This window comes from Megalobrama amblycephala, linkage group LG18 (assembly GCF_018812025.1).
Source record: "Megalobrama amblycephala isolate DHTTF-2021 linkage group LG18, ASM1881202v1, whole genome shotgun sequence".
Lineage (NCBI taxonomy): Eukaryota > Metazoa > Chordata > Actinopteri > Cypriniformes > Xenocyprididae > Megalobrama > Megalobrama amblycephala.
The window spans coordinates 20,769,478-20,788,065 of NC_063061.1; the positions used below are offsets into that span (position 1 = coordinate 20,769,478).

General features: G+C 35.6%; 1 protein-coding gene across 1 annotated transcript; it reads left to right on the forward strand.

Moving 5' to 3' along the window:
* The first annotated feature begins 7,020 nt into the window (after positions 1-7,020).
* On the forward strand, positions 7,021-14,319 carry LOC125252284 (macrophage mannose receptor 1-like). The gene is given in 11 exon segments (XM_048165469.1): positions 7,021-7,113; positions 7,115-7,433; positions 7,539-7,883; positions 9,399-9,761; positions 9,851-10,240; positions 10,734-11,108; positions 11,206-11,544; positions 12,370-12,738; positions 13,057-13,437; positions 13,750-13,826; positions 14,008-14,319. Coding segments are annotated over 11 exon segments (3,192 nt in total). The 3' UTR covers positions 14,149-14,319.
* Positions 14,320-18,588: the final 4,269 nt, after the last annotated feature.

Consider the following 18,588-nt stretch of genomic DNA (forward strand, 5'->3'; position numbering starts at 1 on the left):
TATTATCTCAGAGCATCAGCTAAGATATTTCACCTATTTATTTTGTAAGTAAACTTTAGACGGTTTTGACAACTAACAACTCAAAAATTATGGTTGTTCTACTGTACATATGAGTGAGTAGCTACATAAATTTACGAAATAATTTGTACAAAATAATTCGTACGAATTCATACGACCTCACTCGTACGAATTCATACGTTTTTTGCTAAATCATGTGTTTTTTACGAGTTGACAAATTCGTATGAATTAATACGAATGACCTTTTTAAAGAGAAAGCAGCTATCTGTAGGCCTATTTAAATAATGCAGTACCAGACGAACAAGTTACCAGAGGGTTTTAAAACAAATCCTGTGTGTTCACATTTTACTGGCTATTGTATGAAAACTGAAAGTGAGGAGCACACAACAGAACCATATAAAACCTTTGATTATCTCTGTTCATAATCAAAACCACCTGCATAACATTTGCCTCCTAAATCTGAATCTAAAAGACAAATCACTAATATGGATACAATACTTTTATTATAAAATAATAAGTAATCTAAATTATGTTCACAATATTGTGATTTGAATGGAAGTTTCCTCTCTCCATTTCAGTAATGGATGACTTACTTCTACATTGCCAAGTGGCTAGCCTGAAACAAGGCAAACTGCGGGACCAGATGTGGGCTGGATCTGGCCTGACACTATGAAGGTCCTTGACACTAAGAGGACCTTTAATAAGACTTCGCCCCTCACTGTACTTAGACCTGTACTTTGGGTGACCAGTACAATTCCAACAACTGTTATTATACCAAACCTAAAGCAATGGAAAATTATTGCTTCACAACATTGTCATGTGATGTTAAAACCTTGCAATGTAGACATTCTCTTATCTCTAACTTTGTGAAGACAAATACTGAAACCACACAATTATGTGACCATGAATGAGAAAAAGTTTGTGTCAAAGGTTTGTATGATGACGCACTTATTATCACAGAGCATCTGCTAAGGAATTTCACTTTAACAGTACAAAAATAATATGAAAGGATTGTTCATTAATATTTATTAGATTTGGAAACTTCAGACATCTCTGACCATGGATCAGATCTCAAACCATTACCGGAATGTTTGCTTTAAATACATGGTAATGGGACAGTAATGGGACAGTAAGTCATCCATTACTTAAATGAAGAGAGAAATGTCTGTTAGATTCAGATGGAATGTCATACAGATGTTTTTATGATTAAGCACTGAGATAATCAAAGGTTTTCTATATGGTACTATCATTATCCAGTAAAATGTGAACACACAAGATTCAAAAAAAAAAAAAAAAAAAAATCTTTTGCTGACATCTCATATCTTATGCTGTTCGTATGGTAACTTGCAGTCTAAAAGGTTTGTTGATTTGAAGTTGCTACCATAAAAAGATCTTAAGATCTATATTATAAATGAAAATATGTCATTGTAAAGAAATGAATCACACCCACATATTTCAGGTTGCAAGTATAAAAAAGAGCTGCACAAACAACAAACAGAAAGTAGCATGCAAGAAAGGAAACCTGAAGGTAATATATAAGCATTACTGAGTAAAAATTAATGTTTGCATATTTTACTGTATGATTTAATGTAAAAAATTATTCACCGTAAAACAATTATTTTTCTCCACAGCTATGTTTCCGCTGGTTCTATTTTCAGGTACTGAAATTCTTATATACTTTTTATATAAAAAACAAAAACAAAAAAACTATGTAAAAGTACTCTCACTCTCTTTCTCATGACAATTTTCATACTTTTTAAACTTTTTTATACATTTTACCTGTTTTTCCCAAAGAATTTGTAAAAAAAAAATAATTAAATGATCTGGATTTAATGTCTCACTGAGCAGTTTAGAAAAAAATTAATAATTTTTAAAGATGGAATTCATACTTATGTAGAGCTCAGGTTACATGCCATATTGAATTGTGCAAGGTTGAAATGAGTCCGTAAGGGACAGACTTACAGTTTTTAAAATGGCAAGCACTGTATAAAGGTCCTAGTTCACGTAATTTTCACAACTCACAACTTTCAAAACTGTTTTTTCGGAAAGATGTTTCATCAGATAAACAGTCGGTAGGTACACTGTAAACCCAGATAAGTTCTACTAACTCAAAAAATTTGAGGAAACTGATTGCAAACTTAAATATCATCAGTACGTTTAGCTAGTTTTTTTTTTTTGAATAACTGTAAATTACAAATAGACATTAATGTAAATCAAAATGCAACTCAAAGTTTGAAGTACACTATAAACCTGAATAAGTTGGCAAAACTCAAAAAAATTGAGGCAATCAGTTGAGCTAAACAGTTCAGTTTACTTAAAATATATCAGTTCTGTGATCTTGAAAGATTCTGCAAAATTATTATAAACAGCTGAATACATGCATATTTTTGTAGCTATAGAAATAAAAAAGCATGCATTTGGACTTGAATTGACCTGCTGTTGAATTGATCCAACTGCCCTGTGAACGTCTGGGTATCTGTATATAGGGAAAGCATCTGAGTGCACATTCAGTGATGACGTCACATTTTGATAAAAAAAACGTTCTGTATTGTCAATGTTTTTTGTGATTGTGAGTTATGTCATGGTTATCTCCTGTGTGGTTTCTTTTGGATTTTGCTCATCAACTGTCTCATAAATTTTGTTGCTAATGGGCAGTCCTAAACGCGCCTGTCTTGTGTCTCACTTCGGAGGCGTGTCTGACTGTTTCTATAGGAACCGGAGCTTATAACGGCAGCTGAGGTGACGCGATGACTTTACCAATTGGTGATTGGCTCTTATTTAGAAGGCAGAACTTATTCTGCCATATTGCGCGTTGCACTTTTTCCCATTCAAAACTATACGAGTGACGCGTCTTTTGTTATTCTATAGTCTTTGGTTTCAGTACTTTAAGGTGTGACATGAAAAAGAAATATTTATGAATTGTGAAGACTTGTCACCTGGGTCACATGACCATAAATGATTAAATAACTTCCTTGAAGTGACCATCACATATTCGCTAACAGACTTGTGGAAGGGCCCTTTGTAAGGGATTCAGGTGTGCAAAAGGATGCAAAAATGCCATTTGGAATTTGCCAAAATTTTTATACAGCAATGTCATTGGCTGCTGTGCTTTTGACACGTTGACATGATCAAAGTGCACGTGTTGACACAGTCAAATTTCATGTGTTCATTTAAAGACATTTGTCCCAATTCTTGTACCATACGGTCCAGTGCTCCAGGGACGTGCACAGGAATTTTGAGGGACAGTTGCTCTGACCTAAAAAAATTTTTCTAATAATTCAACGGCCCGTCGTCAATTATTCCTTGAATCACAGCTTAAATAGTGTTTTGACAACGACAACCCAAGTGCATTTTACCTCAAACTTGCATCTAGTCAACTTTCTATAGTAGCAATCGCTTCTCAGGTCGACATTAACACACTGACAAAATTATATTCAGAATTAAAAATATTTTTATACCACTTTTTAATGTGTGATTGTGTAAAGGTTTTCACGAGATACCAACCTTTCGCGAACTTGCTTCCAACACTCGTTCTCATGGAGGCGCGGTGTGCACGGAGGGGAGGGGCTGTGCGCGCGCGAGTATTTGAGAGAGACGCGTGAGTGAGAGAAGCAGGGAAATGAAATGCAGCTGAACGTTTGCTCTATGAAAGACATTGACAAAGACGAAAACTAAGGACATTTAATCTATAATTTTATTTTATTTTAGTTAGTTTTGCCAAACACACATTACAGTTTTGGTTAGTTATCGTTTTTTTGTAATGCCTCGTTTTTATTTTTATTTCAGTTAACGACGATGTTTTTTCCCACCTAGTTTTCGTTTTTTCGTTCGTTTTCGTTAACGATTATAACCTTACTCACCTTTCCGACAACGTTAAGTCGTCTCACCCGACAACCGCGACAATCTCCTTCTAGTGCCGCTCATGCAGCCTCAGCTCAGGTGCCGGTCGCGTGCAGCGCTGCAGCCACGTGGTCCGTGTACGTTTTGATAGTTTGTTTTCCAATTTGAAATGAAATACGCAGAAACGAGAAAACGGTCGTTTCCCGTTTATTCGTTTGTTAAAAAAAACGGGAAAACGAGATTTTGACTCGATTTTCGTTTTTTCGGGTCACGGATAGAAAATGGAAACACGACTTCAAAACTCGTTTTCCACATGTGGGCGGTCATTACACGCCCATTTCAGCCGATTGGTCAATCAATTCTGAGCCAGTGACGTCATCTTCAGTTCGTTCAACAAAATAATAGTCCTCTGCCGCTATATCAGTAGATGTCATAAATCGGCTTCCTTCTGTGCAACCTAACGCGTATTTCACAGAAATATTTATTTCAGAAATGTTAATCAGCACACAGACTGTTGTAATGCTGTTTGTAGTTTAATATGCATAGTGAAACTGCACTAGTACCCACACAGAGGAGCGGATGAAAAGCACAGATTAAAAAAAACTACAGTTTTTATTTTATTCAATTTTGAATAAATAGAATAAATCACAATAAATAAGTAGTGTAAGAAATTTGGAAAAACGAACAATTGCTCATCTCTCTTTATTTATTTATTTTATATAGCCTAACTTTGCCTGCTGAATTATAGGCTAATGTTAACCCTGGTTAAAAGATTGAGGGAATATGTAAAGATCAAACATTAAAGATCAAAATTACAGCTACATAGCTATTTTAGTTATGACAAAAATAATATATAAATGTTAAGCCAAAACGAATTAATTTAAAGCTGAACTGAAACAGAAACCGGCGTTATAACTATACCTCTCTAATTTGACACAAATCCAAATGTTTCAGTACAAGCTTCACGATTTGGAGGCTAAACTATATTTATTATTTAAACAAAAAAAACAAAAATCGCCTTTTATTTAAGTAGCCTACACAGACTACTTAAAATGAGCAGTATAACTTTTTATATTTGGTTGAATGTATGTTATTTTGACAGTTAACAGGCTGTTATGTTACTAAAACTGATGTTGTGTGTGCGTGAGGCGCCGATGCGTTCACTTGAATTTTCTTATAAAAGCGGAAACAACTTAAAATACTCAGACATTTATGTTCAAATATATGTAACACCATTCGAATCTGTGAAGGGTTAAATAGGCCTATTATTTTTGTACACTCATAATAAAAACAAAAGATTGTTCGTAAAATAAAGACATTTTTTTCTGCCGTCTCAGGGAAAAAATGCGACAATATGAGTGTCGGTTCATTTTTGAGAAGTTCACAGAAAGGAAACCTTTCATTTTGGTAATATGTTAATTAAGTGAAATAAATTTCGCGCATAGACATAGGCTATTTATTCCTTTTATATAATTGAATCATTTGTTCTAGGTTCACAGAAGCGCTGCAGGTGCGTGATGATGATGAATCCTCATGTTCTGTTGTTTATTCTGCTATTTGTTCATGTAGGCTAAAACTAAATCCCTGGGATTTTTTTTAATGATTCACAGACATTTATCAAATTTCGTTTAATTCTAATTTACTATAATCTTGTCGGTTAATGAAATGATGATGATCGCATCAGTTGAAAGTCAGGGGGAAAAAACAGAAATTATTGACAAGTCAACAATAATTTTCGTTTAGTTTAAGTTTTTCAAAACATCCACAGAACTGCATACAGTAAATTTTCCCGCTGTTTAAGCCACGAATATTTACAAAATAAAATAATTACAAAAATGATAAAAGATAATAAAATAATTACAAAGATAATAAAAGTTCTATGTTTAATATACGAGAGTTTTTGTTTTGCTGTTGTCCACTAAAGCAATTGACGCAGAATCGCCAATAGCCGTTAAATTGAAATTGAAAGTAAAATGTTCAGGGCCATTTATAGCTAATTCGTTCAAAAGCGAAGGAAAGACAGAAAAAGTTAGGATAGCAAGTAAACTGTGACATATAATAATGTTCAGTGTGTTCATAAAAGTGTTTAAGAGATAAAATCTGTATGACCATTTATAAGCTAAGGAAAACTAAAAAGCCCCCGATGGTGATACCGTTATTAGGTGTTGCCACCTAGTGGATAGCCTATTTTCTAATATGACTGCATAGTCTAAAGCGTCCGCTAAATGATTGAACTTAAATGTATAAAATGTAAACAAAACATTAAAATAAGAAAAAAATAAATAAAATGAGTGCAGCCACTGATCTATAGAGAATAGTCTATGTATAGCCTATTGATCGGTGGTAGTAGCCCAAAGGATGTCATGTGCTTGGTAACAGATGTTGAGGCATTTACATTTTACATTTTAAAAACACAATGACAGCTTAAAAACAGACTTAATTATGTAGTTTTTTAAAACTTTTTTTTTTTTTTTTTTTTTATCTGTGCAAACAAAGGGTTGCACAGAAGAAAGCCGATTTATGACATCTACTGATATAGCGGCAGAGGACTATTATTTTGTTGAACGAACTGAAGATGACGTCACTGGCTCAGATTTGATTGACCAATCGGCTGAAAGGGGCGTGTAATGACCGCCCACATGTGGAAAACGAGTTTTGAAGTCGTGTTTCCGTTTTCTATCCGTGACCCGAAAAAACGAAAATCAAGTCAAAATCTCGTTTTCCCGTTTTTTTAAACAAACGAAAAAACGGGAAACGCCCGTTTTCTCGTTTCTGCGTATTTCATTTCAAATTGGAAAACAAACTATCAAAACGTACACGGACCCCACGTAAACAGAGTTTGCCCTTCCCCTACTGACTTTCACTTTTGGACGGGTGCCCGAATGGAAGTGAATGAGGCTTTGCGATTTTTTTTAATCTAGGCCTACGTGAAATTCTGCATCCATTGTATGATTTTTTTATTTATTTTTTTCCACCTCGGAAGGGCAACGTGAGTTGAGAAGGGCATATGGGCAGTTGCCCGGGCAACCTGAGCAACCCCCCTGTGCACGTCCCTGCAGTGCTCCACCTTTTATTATACAATATATACATATATATATATCGTTTTTTTTGCTCGTTTTTTTATGTTTTTATGTACAGTTATGCCAGTGGTCACAGCTGGTAATGAATGTAGCTTTTGTGTTTTCAAAAGGTTTCATTACCCTCACGTTCTGCGCCCCTCAGTATGTCTTTGTGAATGAATCCAAGACTTGGGCAGCAAGCTCAGAGATACTGTAGAGATAAATACACTGATCTGGCCACCATTGAAAATGTACAACAGACTGTTCAGTTATTGGACACAGTGAATGATGATTCTATTGATTTGGCCTGGATTGGACTCTATGATGATCTGAACAGCTGGGAATGGACTCTAGAGGACAGTGATTTCTTCAAGGTGGGAGAGAAAGAATTCAGGAACTGGAATGACCCAGGACCAGGCAATTCTGCAGCACAAAGTCTGTGTGTGTATATGTACAGGGGGATATGGAATACAGCAGTTTGCACTGGTTCATATTATCCTGTTGTCTGCTATGATGGTAAGCTGTTCCATTATAATGTTTATGAGAGTGGTCAAAACAATCTAACCAACCAGTGAAAACAACCAAACCAACCTCTCTCAATATGACATTCATTTCTTTCAGAAAGAGAAAATGCCAGTGCTACTTATGTTTTCATTCCCCAGTCCCAAACCTGGACTGAAGCTCAGAGGTATTGCAGAGAACATCACACAGACCTCGTCAGTATCAGGAATGAGATTGAAAACCAGAAGATCCAGTCCATTACAGTTAATAACAATGCTTGGATTGGACTGTACAAAACCAGAACTTGGTCAGATCGGAGCAACTCTTCATTTAGTTACTGGAGCACATGGCAACCAGATACTGTAGGATCCTGTACTGTAGTCTCATTCAGTGACTCTGGGAAATGGACTGATGAAAACTGCAATTATGCATTTCCTTTCATTTGCTACAGTGGTAAGTATACATGTCATAACATCTTTACTAGGTTGAATAATAAATCACCTATTGCCTCAGTTGTAACAGTTATGTTCTTTATAGTTCTGTTTCATTTTCATTGTGTTTTGTTTTCTATGTACCAGTTTGCCAGTTTTCCATTAGTTTCTGTGGTTTCAAATTAGCTACACACCTGTTTCGGTTCCTGTTCATTATCTAGTCTTTGTATACCCTTTGGGAAAATTACAATTGGAAGTAAGCGTCACTATACCCTACTCACTCCTAAGGGCAGAGCCTTTGAAGTGGGGACTTTGGAGGGAGCAGGGCACTTGCGTGTCATAATGAAGCCATTTGGAATGCACTTGGCGAAGGGAGCATTGAAAGCTGTGTGTGTTCCCGATCTCCTCTTAACTTAATAAGTTAAGCATTAAACATAAAGCATTAAATGCATTTCTAACCATTTCGTACAAAACAACTTGAATTATTCTCTTTATAAGTTGACTCCAACTCTCTCACCATCTTTAGATTTAAAATGAATCGTGAGGATTCGCCACCCTTGGTCACATGACTCTAAATGCTTAAATTACTTCTTTGACGTGACCATCACATCTTTATTAATGTCCTTGTGGAAGGGCCCTTTGTGAAGGGATTCAGTTGTTCACTTGCGTTTGGAACGCCCCAACAAATGGCGTCCCCTTCAAGGTATGGGTGCAAAAACAGCATTTGGAATTTATGATAGCAACCTAAATCAAAGCACGGTTCGCCAGAGGAGAACTGGCCCCCCGACTAAGCCTGGTTTCTCCCAAGGTTTTTTTCTCCATTTTAACACCTATTTGCCACTTGTTTGCCACCTGATGTTACCTGTTGGAGTTTGGATTCCTTGCCACTGTCGCCTTTGGCTTGCTTAATTGGGGACACTTGACATTTGATATTCAACAGTGCTTTGATCTGCCTACATTGACACTATTCTTTAAGAGCTGCTGGGCAGCCAATGTAAAGCTGCTTTGACACAATCTACATTGTAAAAAGCGCTATATAAATAAAGGTGACTTGACTTTACTTGGAATTCGCTCTTAGTTTTCTCAGTTCATTGTTCTGTGTTGTCATTATTTTATGTGGTTGTGAGTTATTTCATGGCTATCTCCTGCGTGGTTTCTTTTGGATTTTGTTCATTAAAGACAGTTTGCATTATTCCTCGTATTAGTGCAGTTCTCTTCAACCAATCAAGACAGTAGTAACATGGATTGCATGTGACATGAAAAATAAATATTTGTGTATTTGTACTATTTTGAGGTCACTAATCAAATAAGTAAAATTGTGGCACTGATCCACTGAGCTACTTTTTGCAAATGGTCAGATGTTCCTGATTCCATTTCTGGACAAGATGCTCTTTGGATCATTAAATATGGATAAATACTGGATTATCATCAGGTTTTACGTTTCTGGAGTTCATACAGCTCAAGTGCTGCTGTCATTAAAGCAAAAGAAAAGCAGACCAAAGTCATTAAGCCATTGTGAATTTTTTTTTCCTTTTGTTCACAGAACTAGCAACATCCCATCAGTATCACTTTGTGTCTGAGTCTAAGACCTGGACTGAAGCTCAGAGATACTGCAGACAGAATTACACTGATCTGGCCACCATTGATAACATGGAGGAAATGAACAGACTGATTAACACAGTTAATGGGAGTTACAGCGGCTCAGCCTGGATTGGACTGTATGATGATGTGAACAGCTGGAGATGGTCATTAGAGGACAATGATTTCTATCAGGAAGGAGAGAGAGATTTCAGGAACTGGTATCATGAACCGAACAATGATGGGGGGAAGCAACTGTGTGTTTACATGGATTATTATGGCAAATGGTATGATTTGTCATGTGACAACACGTTGCCATTTGTTTGCTATGATGGTAAGGACATTTCTTTTGTTTACAAATTAATAAATAATTTTTTTCAGTGAGTGCTAATGTGGATGTATTTGTCATATTTCATATCTCAGGTAGAGCGAATGCCACACAGAATTACATCAGAATCATTGATGGGAAAACCTGGTCAGAGGCTCGTAGATACTGCAGAGATCATTACACAGATCTCGTCAATGTGAGAAATCAGACTGAGAACCAGAGAATCCTTGAGAGAGCAGGTGGACAAGTCTGGATCGGACTGTACAGAAACAGAACTTGGTCTAACCATCAGATTACCAGTTATGAAAACTGGAGACCATATATTCGTGATTCTGGGATGCAACCAGATAATGGTGAAGATTACATTTCTACTTCACTTGTGGCAGAAACTGGTTTTCAGCATTGTACTGCTGTTTCATTCGGACATTCAGGTCAATGGACAGATGAGAACTGCCTATACAAAATACCTTTCTTCTGCTACAACAGTAAGTTCACTCCATTTGATGTCATCATTTGGCATGAATGAGAAAATAATTTAATCTATTTGTAATATATATTAATATACTGTATGTTTAATATAGGCTATAAAAGCATTAGACTTGTAAATATTTAAAATAGGTTTAGGTTTTATTGTAAAATATATTGTTTAAAATTGCAACCACTGCAAACCCTAACATGTGAGAGATAAAATAATCTTCTTCAAAGGAAAAATAGTGACAAGTGTCTTTTATATATAAGTCATAATTCATAATTACTTCAAGAGTCATGCTTTATTCAGAGCTTGGTTCTAAAAGCAATTTACACAAAGTTTTAAACTAAACCAAATAAAGGTCAAAAACTTTTCATATAGTGCAGATGCTGATGTGCAATAAGCATAACATTGAACTATAAGAGTTCAAAGACGCTATGTTCCCAGTATCATGGTTTCTTTGTACATTGCAGAGCAGCTGATAGCAACAATTTTTTTGTCACTCACAGGAACCTGTATACAATCGTCATGCACCCGCCAGTATCACTTCGTGAATGAATCCAAGACCTGGACTGAAGCTCAGAGATACTGCAGACAGAATTACACTGATCTGGCCACCATTGATAACATGGAGGAAATGAAGAGGCTCTTTAAAACAGTACGTGGGACATACTATGGCAAAGCTTGGATTGGACTGTATGATGATCTGAACAGCTGGAAATGGTCTCTGGACAATACAACATTAATAGGGGAGTTTAAAAGCTGGTATGTCCTGCGACAAAGAAACTGGCTTGGACAGAGTCTCTGTGTGTACTTGTCATATTATCGGGGAACATGGAGTGAAGGCTTTTGCCTGCAAAAACGTCCATTTGTTTGCTATGATGGTGAGAACTGTTGTTGGCTTTCAAACAATTAATTAGAACAACATATTTATGATTCCATGATATATCACATATTTATATTGTTTCCCCACAGGAAGAGCGAATGCTAGTACAAGTTATGTGTTTATTGACCAGTACAAAACCTGGACTGAAGCTCAGAGTTACTGCAGAGAACATCACACAGACCTCGTCAGCATCAGGAATGAGACTGAAAACTTCAAAGTTCGGTTATTACTTTCATATTATTCAATTGTTTGGATTGGACTGTACAGAACCAGATCTTGGTCAGATCAGAGCAACTCTTCATTCAGTAACTGGAGGACAGGACAGCCAGATAATGCTGGAAACAGTGAATACTGCACTGCAGTGTCATTCAGTGACTCTGGGAGCTGGACAGATGAAAACTGTAATACTGCATTACCTTTCATTTGCTACAATGGTGAGTATGTGGACGTGGTTTGAACTGAGGTGACCTGGTTGCTGAAACCATGCCCGCCTAGCTCGACGTGATCATGTTAGCAGGAAAAGGAACTATCTATCTATCTTAGATACTATCTAAAATATTAAAAAAGATAACAAGTTAAATCATTAGAAAGTTCTAAAGGTTTACTGGTAAAGGTTCTAAAGTATTTTTTGTCCACAAAAGTGTTAAATCCATGAAATATTGATATACTATCCATTGTTTGCATCGCATTTCTTCTGAATGATCTGCTCTCTATCATCGCTTCTTCAAGAAATTATGCAACCTGAGAAGTGTTTATGTTGTAAAACTGTATATGATTTGGGCAGAGATGCCAAATTCAGCGGCTGGATTTAGCTGAGGTAAAGTGACAGCTCACAGACAGCAGCGGCAATCTACCTGTCACTCAAGTGACCACGCCCTTAATTATGCAGAACTTTAAGGCTTAATATAATTTAAACAGATGAGTTATAAAAAAATCACCCCCATCAGAGATGTCATGAAGGGCAAAATTAGCAGTATAGACCAAAACCACAATTTGTACTAGATTGTAAACAAGATTCTGCTCTCTTTTGGAGCCTTTCCCTAGTGGCCAGTCGATGAATTGCAGTTTAAGTCACTTCCGTATTGGCTTCAAGAGAAACTGGGGGAGGTTGCTGCTTGGACTTAACTTAAAAAATCTGATATTTTGATCCTGTCTTATTTAGACCACAGATTGTTTGTTCGTTAGTTGCATTCATAGATAGTCTTACAAAAAACTTTAGCATACAAGACTAGTAAACCATTTTCTTCTTACCTTGACAGCTTTAGCATCATCCCGCCAGTATCACTTTGTGAATGAGAATAAGACCTGGACTGAAGCTCAGAGATACTGCAGACAGAATTACACTGATCTGGCCACCATTGATAACATGGAGGAAATGAACAGTCTGATCAACACAGTTAATGGGAGTTACAATGGTTCAGCCTGGATTGGACAGTATGATGATGTGAACAGCTGGAGATGGTCATTGGAAGACAATGATTTCTATCAGGAAGGAGAGAGAGATTTCAGGAACTGGTATCAGGAACCAAACAATGCTGGGGGGAATGAACTGTGTGTTATCATGCAACGTAGTGGAAACTGGTTTGATGTGCCATGTGACAGATATTACGCATTTGTTTGCTATAATGGTAAGGACAATTTTCAACTAAGTATCACGTATAAAGTTTCAACTCAGCAAGTATTTAGTATTTTAGTATCTCTGGAACATGTCTTGTCTTAGTTGAAACAAAACCAAAGTACTGTATATCAACATCATTTTAGGTGTTGAAGCACACACTTAAGGCAAATTTAACAAATATTCTTTAGGCATATATTTATGAAATACTCTATTTATAAAATTATGTAAATGGAATGTATTTATAAATGTATTCATTTAAAGATGGTGGGGGATAAAAGAACAAGTGAATGCTTTATTCAAATTCTCTAAATTATGTTTTATTTTAAAGAAAACTCTCAGAGGTTTGTTCTGGTAAGTGAGACTAAGACTTGGACTGAAGCTCAGAGCTACTGCAGAGAGAGAAACACAAACCTGGCCAGTGTGAGAAATGAGACAGAGCGTCAGCAGATACTGAGTGTTACAGGTTATGGAGATTTTGGTTATGAAGTGTGGATTGGTCTGCACAGAAACAGACTGTGGTCAGATCAGAGCAACTCTTCCTTCACATATTGGCAGCCATGGACTCAACAAATTGATCCACAACCAGATAATGGTTTAAGTATCCCAGGACAGCTGGGAGCTCAACACTGCACAGCTGTGTCTTTAAAATACTTTGGCCTTTGGACAGATGAAAGATGCTTTGACAGTTTGCCTTTCTTCTGTTACAGTGGTGAGCAAATATACCTTCTAGAAGTAAAAGAATAAACATTCAAACAAGCAAATAAAGATGTAATATTAATTGTAATGTATGAAGAGAAAGTCTGCACTGTGAATGTTGTAATATTTATTCTTGCTAATGCTAGTCTTCTTTTTGCTTTTCGGTGAAACCAATGACCAGCATATCAACCCAGTCTTTCAGATGAGTACGGTATGTTTGTGTAGATATGTGATCTATGTTTTGTTTTGCTATATAAAACTATATTTTACACACATTTTAAAGTGTAGTTAAACAATACCAATCTGTTTGTGTTTTACTCATCAGTGACGGGACTGAGAGTGAAAGTTTCAAGTGTAGAAAATTTGTCTCAGTCTCAGATTGAAGAGCTGGTGATTATACAGGTCAGTAACTCAACAGTCAATATACATTATTTATTTATATATCTAAAATATTAAAACTGCAACATGTTTTACATGTACATTTTGTCTGTTAATTTGGAAATACTACAGGTAATTTGTAACAAAATGAGCACTGGACAGCAGTGCTCTAAATACTTGTAAATTGAATAAATGAATGATGACTACAGGACTGAATAACATATCAGCACATGATAGGTTTGTCATAAAGCTCATATACTTTCAGATACAAGAGGAGCTGATCAGACTCGGACTTTCCAGCAACATCACCATGCATTTGAGAGACTATCAGAAGATCAATCCCTGACGAAGAAAGACAGTAGCATTTTCTGATACAGGTTTTGGGCTCAATACATGAAATCATCTTTATTTATATAGCGCTATATACAATACAGATTGTTTCAGTGTAAGTACAGTATGAACATAAATTTATACTTTAACCTCTTTCATTTAAAATTAATCTAATTTTTTGTCAATATTTTATGTCATGTGGCATATTTTAAAGGTGCCCTCGAATGAAAAATTGAATTTACCTCGGCATAGTTAACAAGAGTTCAGTACATGGAAATGACATACAGTGAGTCTCAAACTCCATTGTTTCCTCCTTCTTAAATCTCATTTGTTTAAAAGACCTCTGAAGAACAGGCGAATCTCAACATAACACCGACTGTTACGTAACAGTCGGGATTATTAATAAGTACGTCCCCCAATATTTGCATATGCCAGCCATGTTCCCAACATTATGAAAAGTATTAGACAAGGGCAGGCAGTATTAACGTCTGGATGTGCATAGCCGAATCATCAGACTAGGTAAGCAAGCAAGAACAATAGCGAAAAATGGCAGATGGAGCAATAATAAATGACATGATCCATGATTTCATGATATTTTTAGTGATATTTGTAAATTGTCTTTCTAAATGTTTTGTTAGCATGTTGCTAATTTACTGTTAAATGTGGTTAAAATTACTATTGTTTCTTACTGTATTCATGGAGACAAGAGCCGTCGCTATTCATTTCATTTCTATTCGCTTTCATTTTTAAACACTTGCAGTCTGTATAATTCATAAACACAACTTCATTCTTTATAAATCTCTCCAACAGTGTAGCATTAGCCGTTAGCCACGGAGCATAGCCTCAAATTCATTCAGAATCAAATGTAAACAATATAACAGTATACAATACTCATATAATCCGACCCATGCATGCCGCATGCATGACGAACACTTTGTAAAGATCCATTTGAGGGTTATATTAGCTGTGTAAACTTTGTTTAGGCACTGTTTAAGGCAAGCGCGAGCTCCGTGGGCGGAGAGCACGAGATTTAAAGGGGCCGCACAGCATAAATCGCCTCATTTTTAATGATGCCCCAAAATAGGCAGTTAAAAAATTAATAAAAAAAAATCTATGGGGTATTTTGAGCTGAAACTTCACAGACACATTCAGGGGACACCTTAGACTTATATTACATCTTGTAAAAAAACGTTCGATGGCACCTTTAAGCCACATGTTTTGTGTTGTTTAATGGACTTATTTGTATATCAAAATACTTTACTTAACAATGAATGTAGCTTGAATTTAATATCCAAATGGAAAATTATGCTTGCACAGTACAACAGTACAGATGATCAATAAACAAACATTAATCATATACAAAAATAACTAAATAAACTGCATAAAAAAGAAAATAGGACTTAATCACAAACGTTTCTTGTTTTACCTAATTCCTCTGCTTTGCACATGGCTATTTTCAGACTGGTATATAGCACAACTTGAAATCTCACAGAGGTGTGGTCTAGGTAGATGGCAGACATAGTGACAAATTAGTGACAAACTAGAACATAATGAGTAACGTGTGAGAGAAACAAGTGGTGGGACACTAAGAACAAAAGAGACAAGAAACTGATGATAGCAAATCAACAGTTCTGGAAGTAACAGGAGGGAGGGAGAGTGTTTATCAAAAATCATTTACTACACCTTTAAAAAAAAAAAAAAAGCTGCACATTTGTGTCTATATATTGTGTATATATGTGTCATTTTGAGTTTGTATTTAGTATATTAAGCATATTTTTTTTCTTCTGTATTTTGAGTCTATATTTATCTCAATAGAAATTACACCTGTGAACATAAAGGTCATGTAGCTTGAGAAACATGCAGCATGTTATATCAGAATGGATCAGCATGTCAGAAATATCAGATCCAACCCCGGTGCTGTATCCTGCCAGAAGATATCTGTTTTGTTTGGTATCCAAAACCAGTAAAACCTGTCAACAGCAAGTCTTGTCTGTTACCCAAAATAAGAAAAATAAGTAGTATAAAATATAAAGACAAAAAATGACATAAATTGATAATAAAAAGAATAAATGAAATAATAAGCGGTATTAATCAAATAACAAAGACACTAAAAAATGCTGGGTTGTTTCAACCCATGTTTGGCTCAAATATGAACAAATCAAACTACAGAAAAAGTAGTTGTTTCAAACACTTTAATGTAGTCATTTAACTATTAAAGTGAACTTGTTGATCAACTTTATCGTTTTCTGAAAACACCTGTAATTGCTGGAAAATTCAGGAGCATCATACTAACCTTTAAATAACATTCTACTAACATTAAGGAAACTGGACATTTTTATGTTATTGAAATGTTTTTAGAATGCTGAATTTTAAATCAAAATTAAGTTGAAAGAGCATTTAAAGGAGCATCATAACTTTTAAAAACGTTCCTCTAATGTCAAGAAAACTGGACCTTTTTTACATTCCCAGAACCAACACTGAATATTTGGAGAATGTTCTTATAACAAAATTCTGTTAGCTGGGTGGCAGACATGTGACAAACTAGAACATATTGAGTAACGTGTGGAGACAAAGAAGTGGCGGGACACTGAGAACAAAAGAGACAAGAAACTGATGATAGCAAACTAAAAAGTCCAAAACACAACAGAACCGTGACATAATGCCTGGTTCTGGAAGGCACGACCTTGCACCGTAACAGGAGAAAGGGAGGGTGAGGGCTTTGGAGGTGGACGAGGAGTAGGCGAAAGGGCTGGTGAGAAGGGTAATTTTCAACAGTGTTTATCAGAAATCATTTACTGCACCTTTAATAAAAATATGAGCCGCACTTTTGCGTTTTTAAACCCTGAATGCATTTCCTCATAAATTTCCATAGTTAATGCTATATGACTTCTGTTTGTTTTTACAAACTGAGAGACAAGACAAAATTGTTGTCTGTGACAATCAAAAGCATGTCATACATGTTGTTAGTAAAGTGTAACATGTTTTGAACCAAGATTTTTTTTTTTTTTTTGAGTCTATATATTGAGTCTGTATTTAGTATATTGAGCCTATATTTTTTTCTAGATTTTTAGTCTATGGACTGTTTTTTTTTTTTTTGTGTCGATATTTATCTCAATAGAACATAAAGGTCATGTCGTTTGAGAAACATGCTACATGTTATATCGGAATGGATCTGCATGCCAGAAACATCAGATTTAACCCTGGACGCTGAATCTTGCCAGAAGATATCTGTTTTGTCTGGTATCCAAAACTAGTAAAACCTGTCAACAGCAAGTCTTGTCTTACCCAAAATAAGAAAAATAATAAGCAGTATAAAATATAAAGACAAAAAATGACACATAATAAAATGAATAAATAATTAACTAAATAAATAATAAAACAAATAACTACACTAAAAAAATGCTGGGTTGTTTCAACCCATGTTTGGCTCAAATATGAAGAAAACCAACCATTCTTTTTAAAATTTTATTAAAAAAATTTAAACCAATGGTTGGGTTTGTCCATTTTTGACCCAAACATGGGTTGAAACAACCCAGTATTTTATACATAAATGACTAATGATTATATGATTATATGATTAAAGAGTTTGTTCACCCAAAAATTAAAATTCTGTCATTAATTACTCAACCTCATGTCATTCCAAACCCATAAGACTTTCGTTCATCTTCAGAACACAAATGAAGATCTCTTTGATGAAATTTGAGAGCTTTCTGTCCCTCCATAGACAGCTAAACTGAAACTTTGACACTTCAAAAAGTTCATATAGAGATTGTGAAACTAATCCATATGAATTGAGCTGTTTTGTCCAAATTTTCTGAAGAGACACGATTGCTATATATGATGAACAGATTGAATTTTTGTCTTAGATTCACATCCATTTGTCGGAGAAAGTGTTAATGGCAGTATGAACTGACGCTGATGTCTATGGATACCTAAATACCTAAATAACGTAGTGAGAAGAAAAAAAAAACGTTTAGATATCAATCTGCATATTTTTTGAATTGTCAAAGTGGTAGCTCTCAGATTTCATCAAAACGATCTTCATTTATGTTCCGAAGACGAACAAAAGTCTTACAGGTTAGTAGAATCACCATTAAAGGGTTATTTCACTCAACAATAAAAATTCTGTCATCATAAATCAGAGCAACTGCCCCTCAAAATTCCTGTGCACGTCCCTGATATCCAATATCTAGTGACGGGCGATTTCAAAAACTGTTTCATGAAGCTTCAAAGCCTTACGAATCTTTTGTTTCAGTGGTTCGGAGCACATATCAAACTGTCAAAGTCACATGATTTCATTAAATAAGTCTTCGTTACTAATTCGAAACAAAAGATTCGTAAAGCTTCGAAGCTTCATGTGTTTCTAGTGATCGTCTTCGTTGTGAATTCTTCTTTGTGTTTGTTTATTTTGCTTATCCAATCAGATCCTTCTCTTTTGCCTGACCACACTGTGACA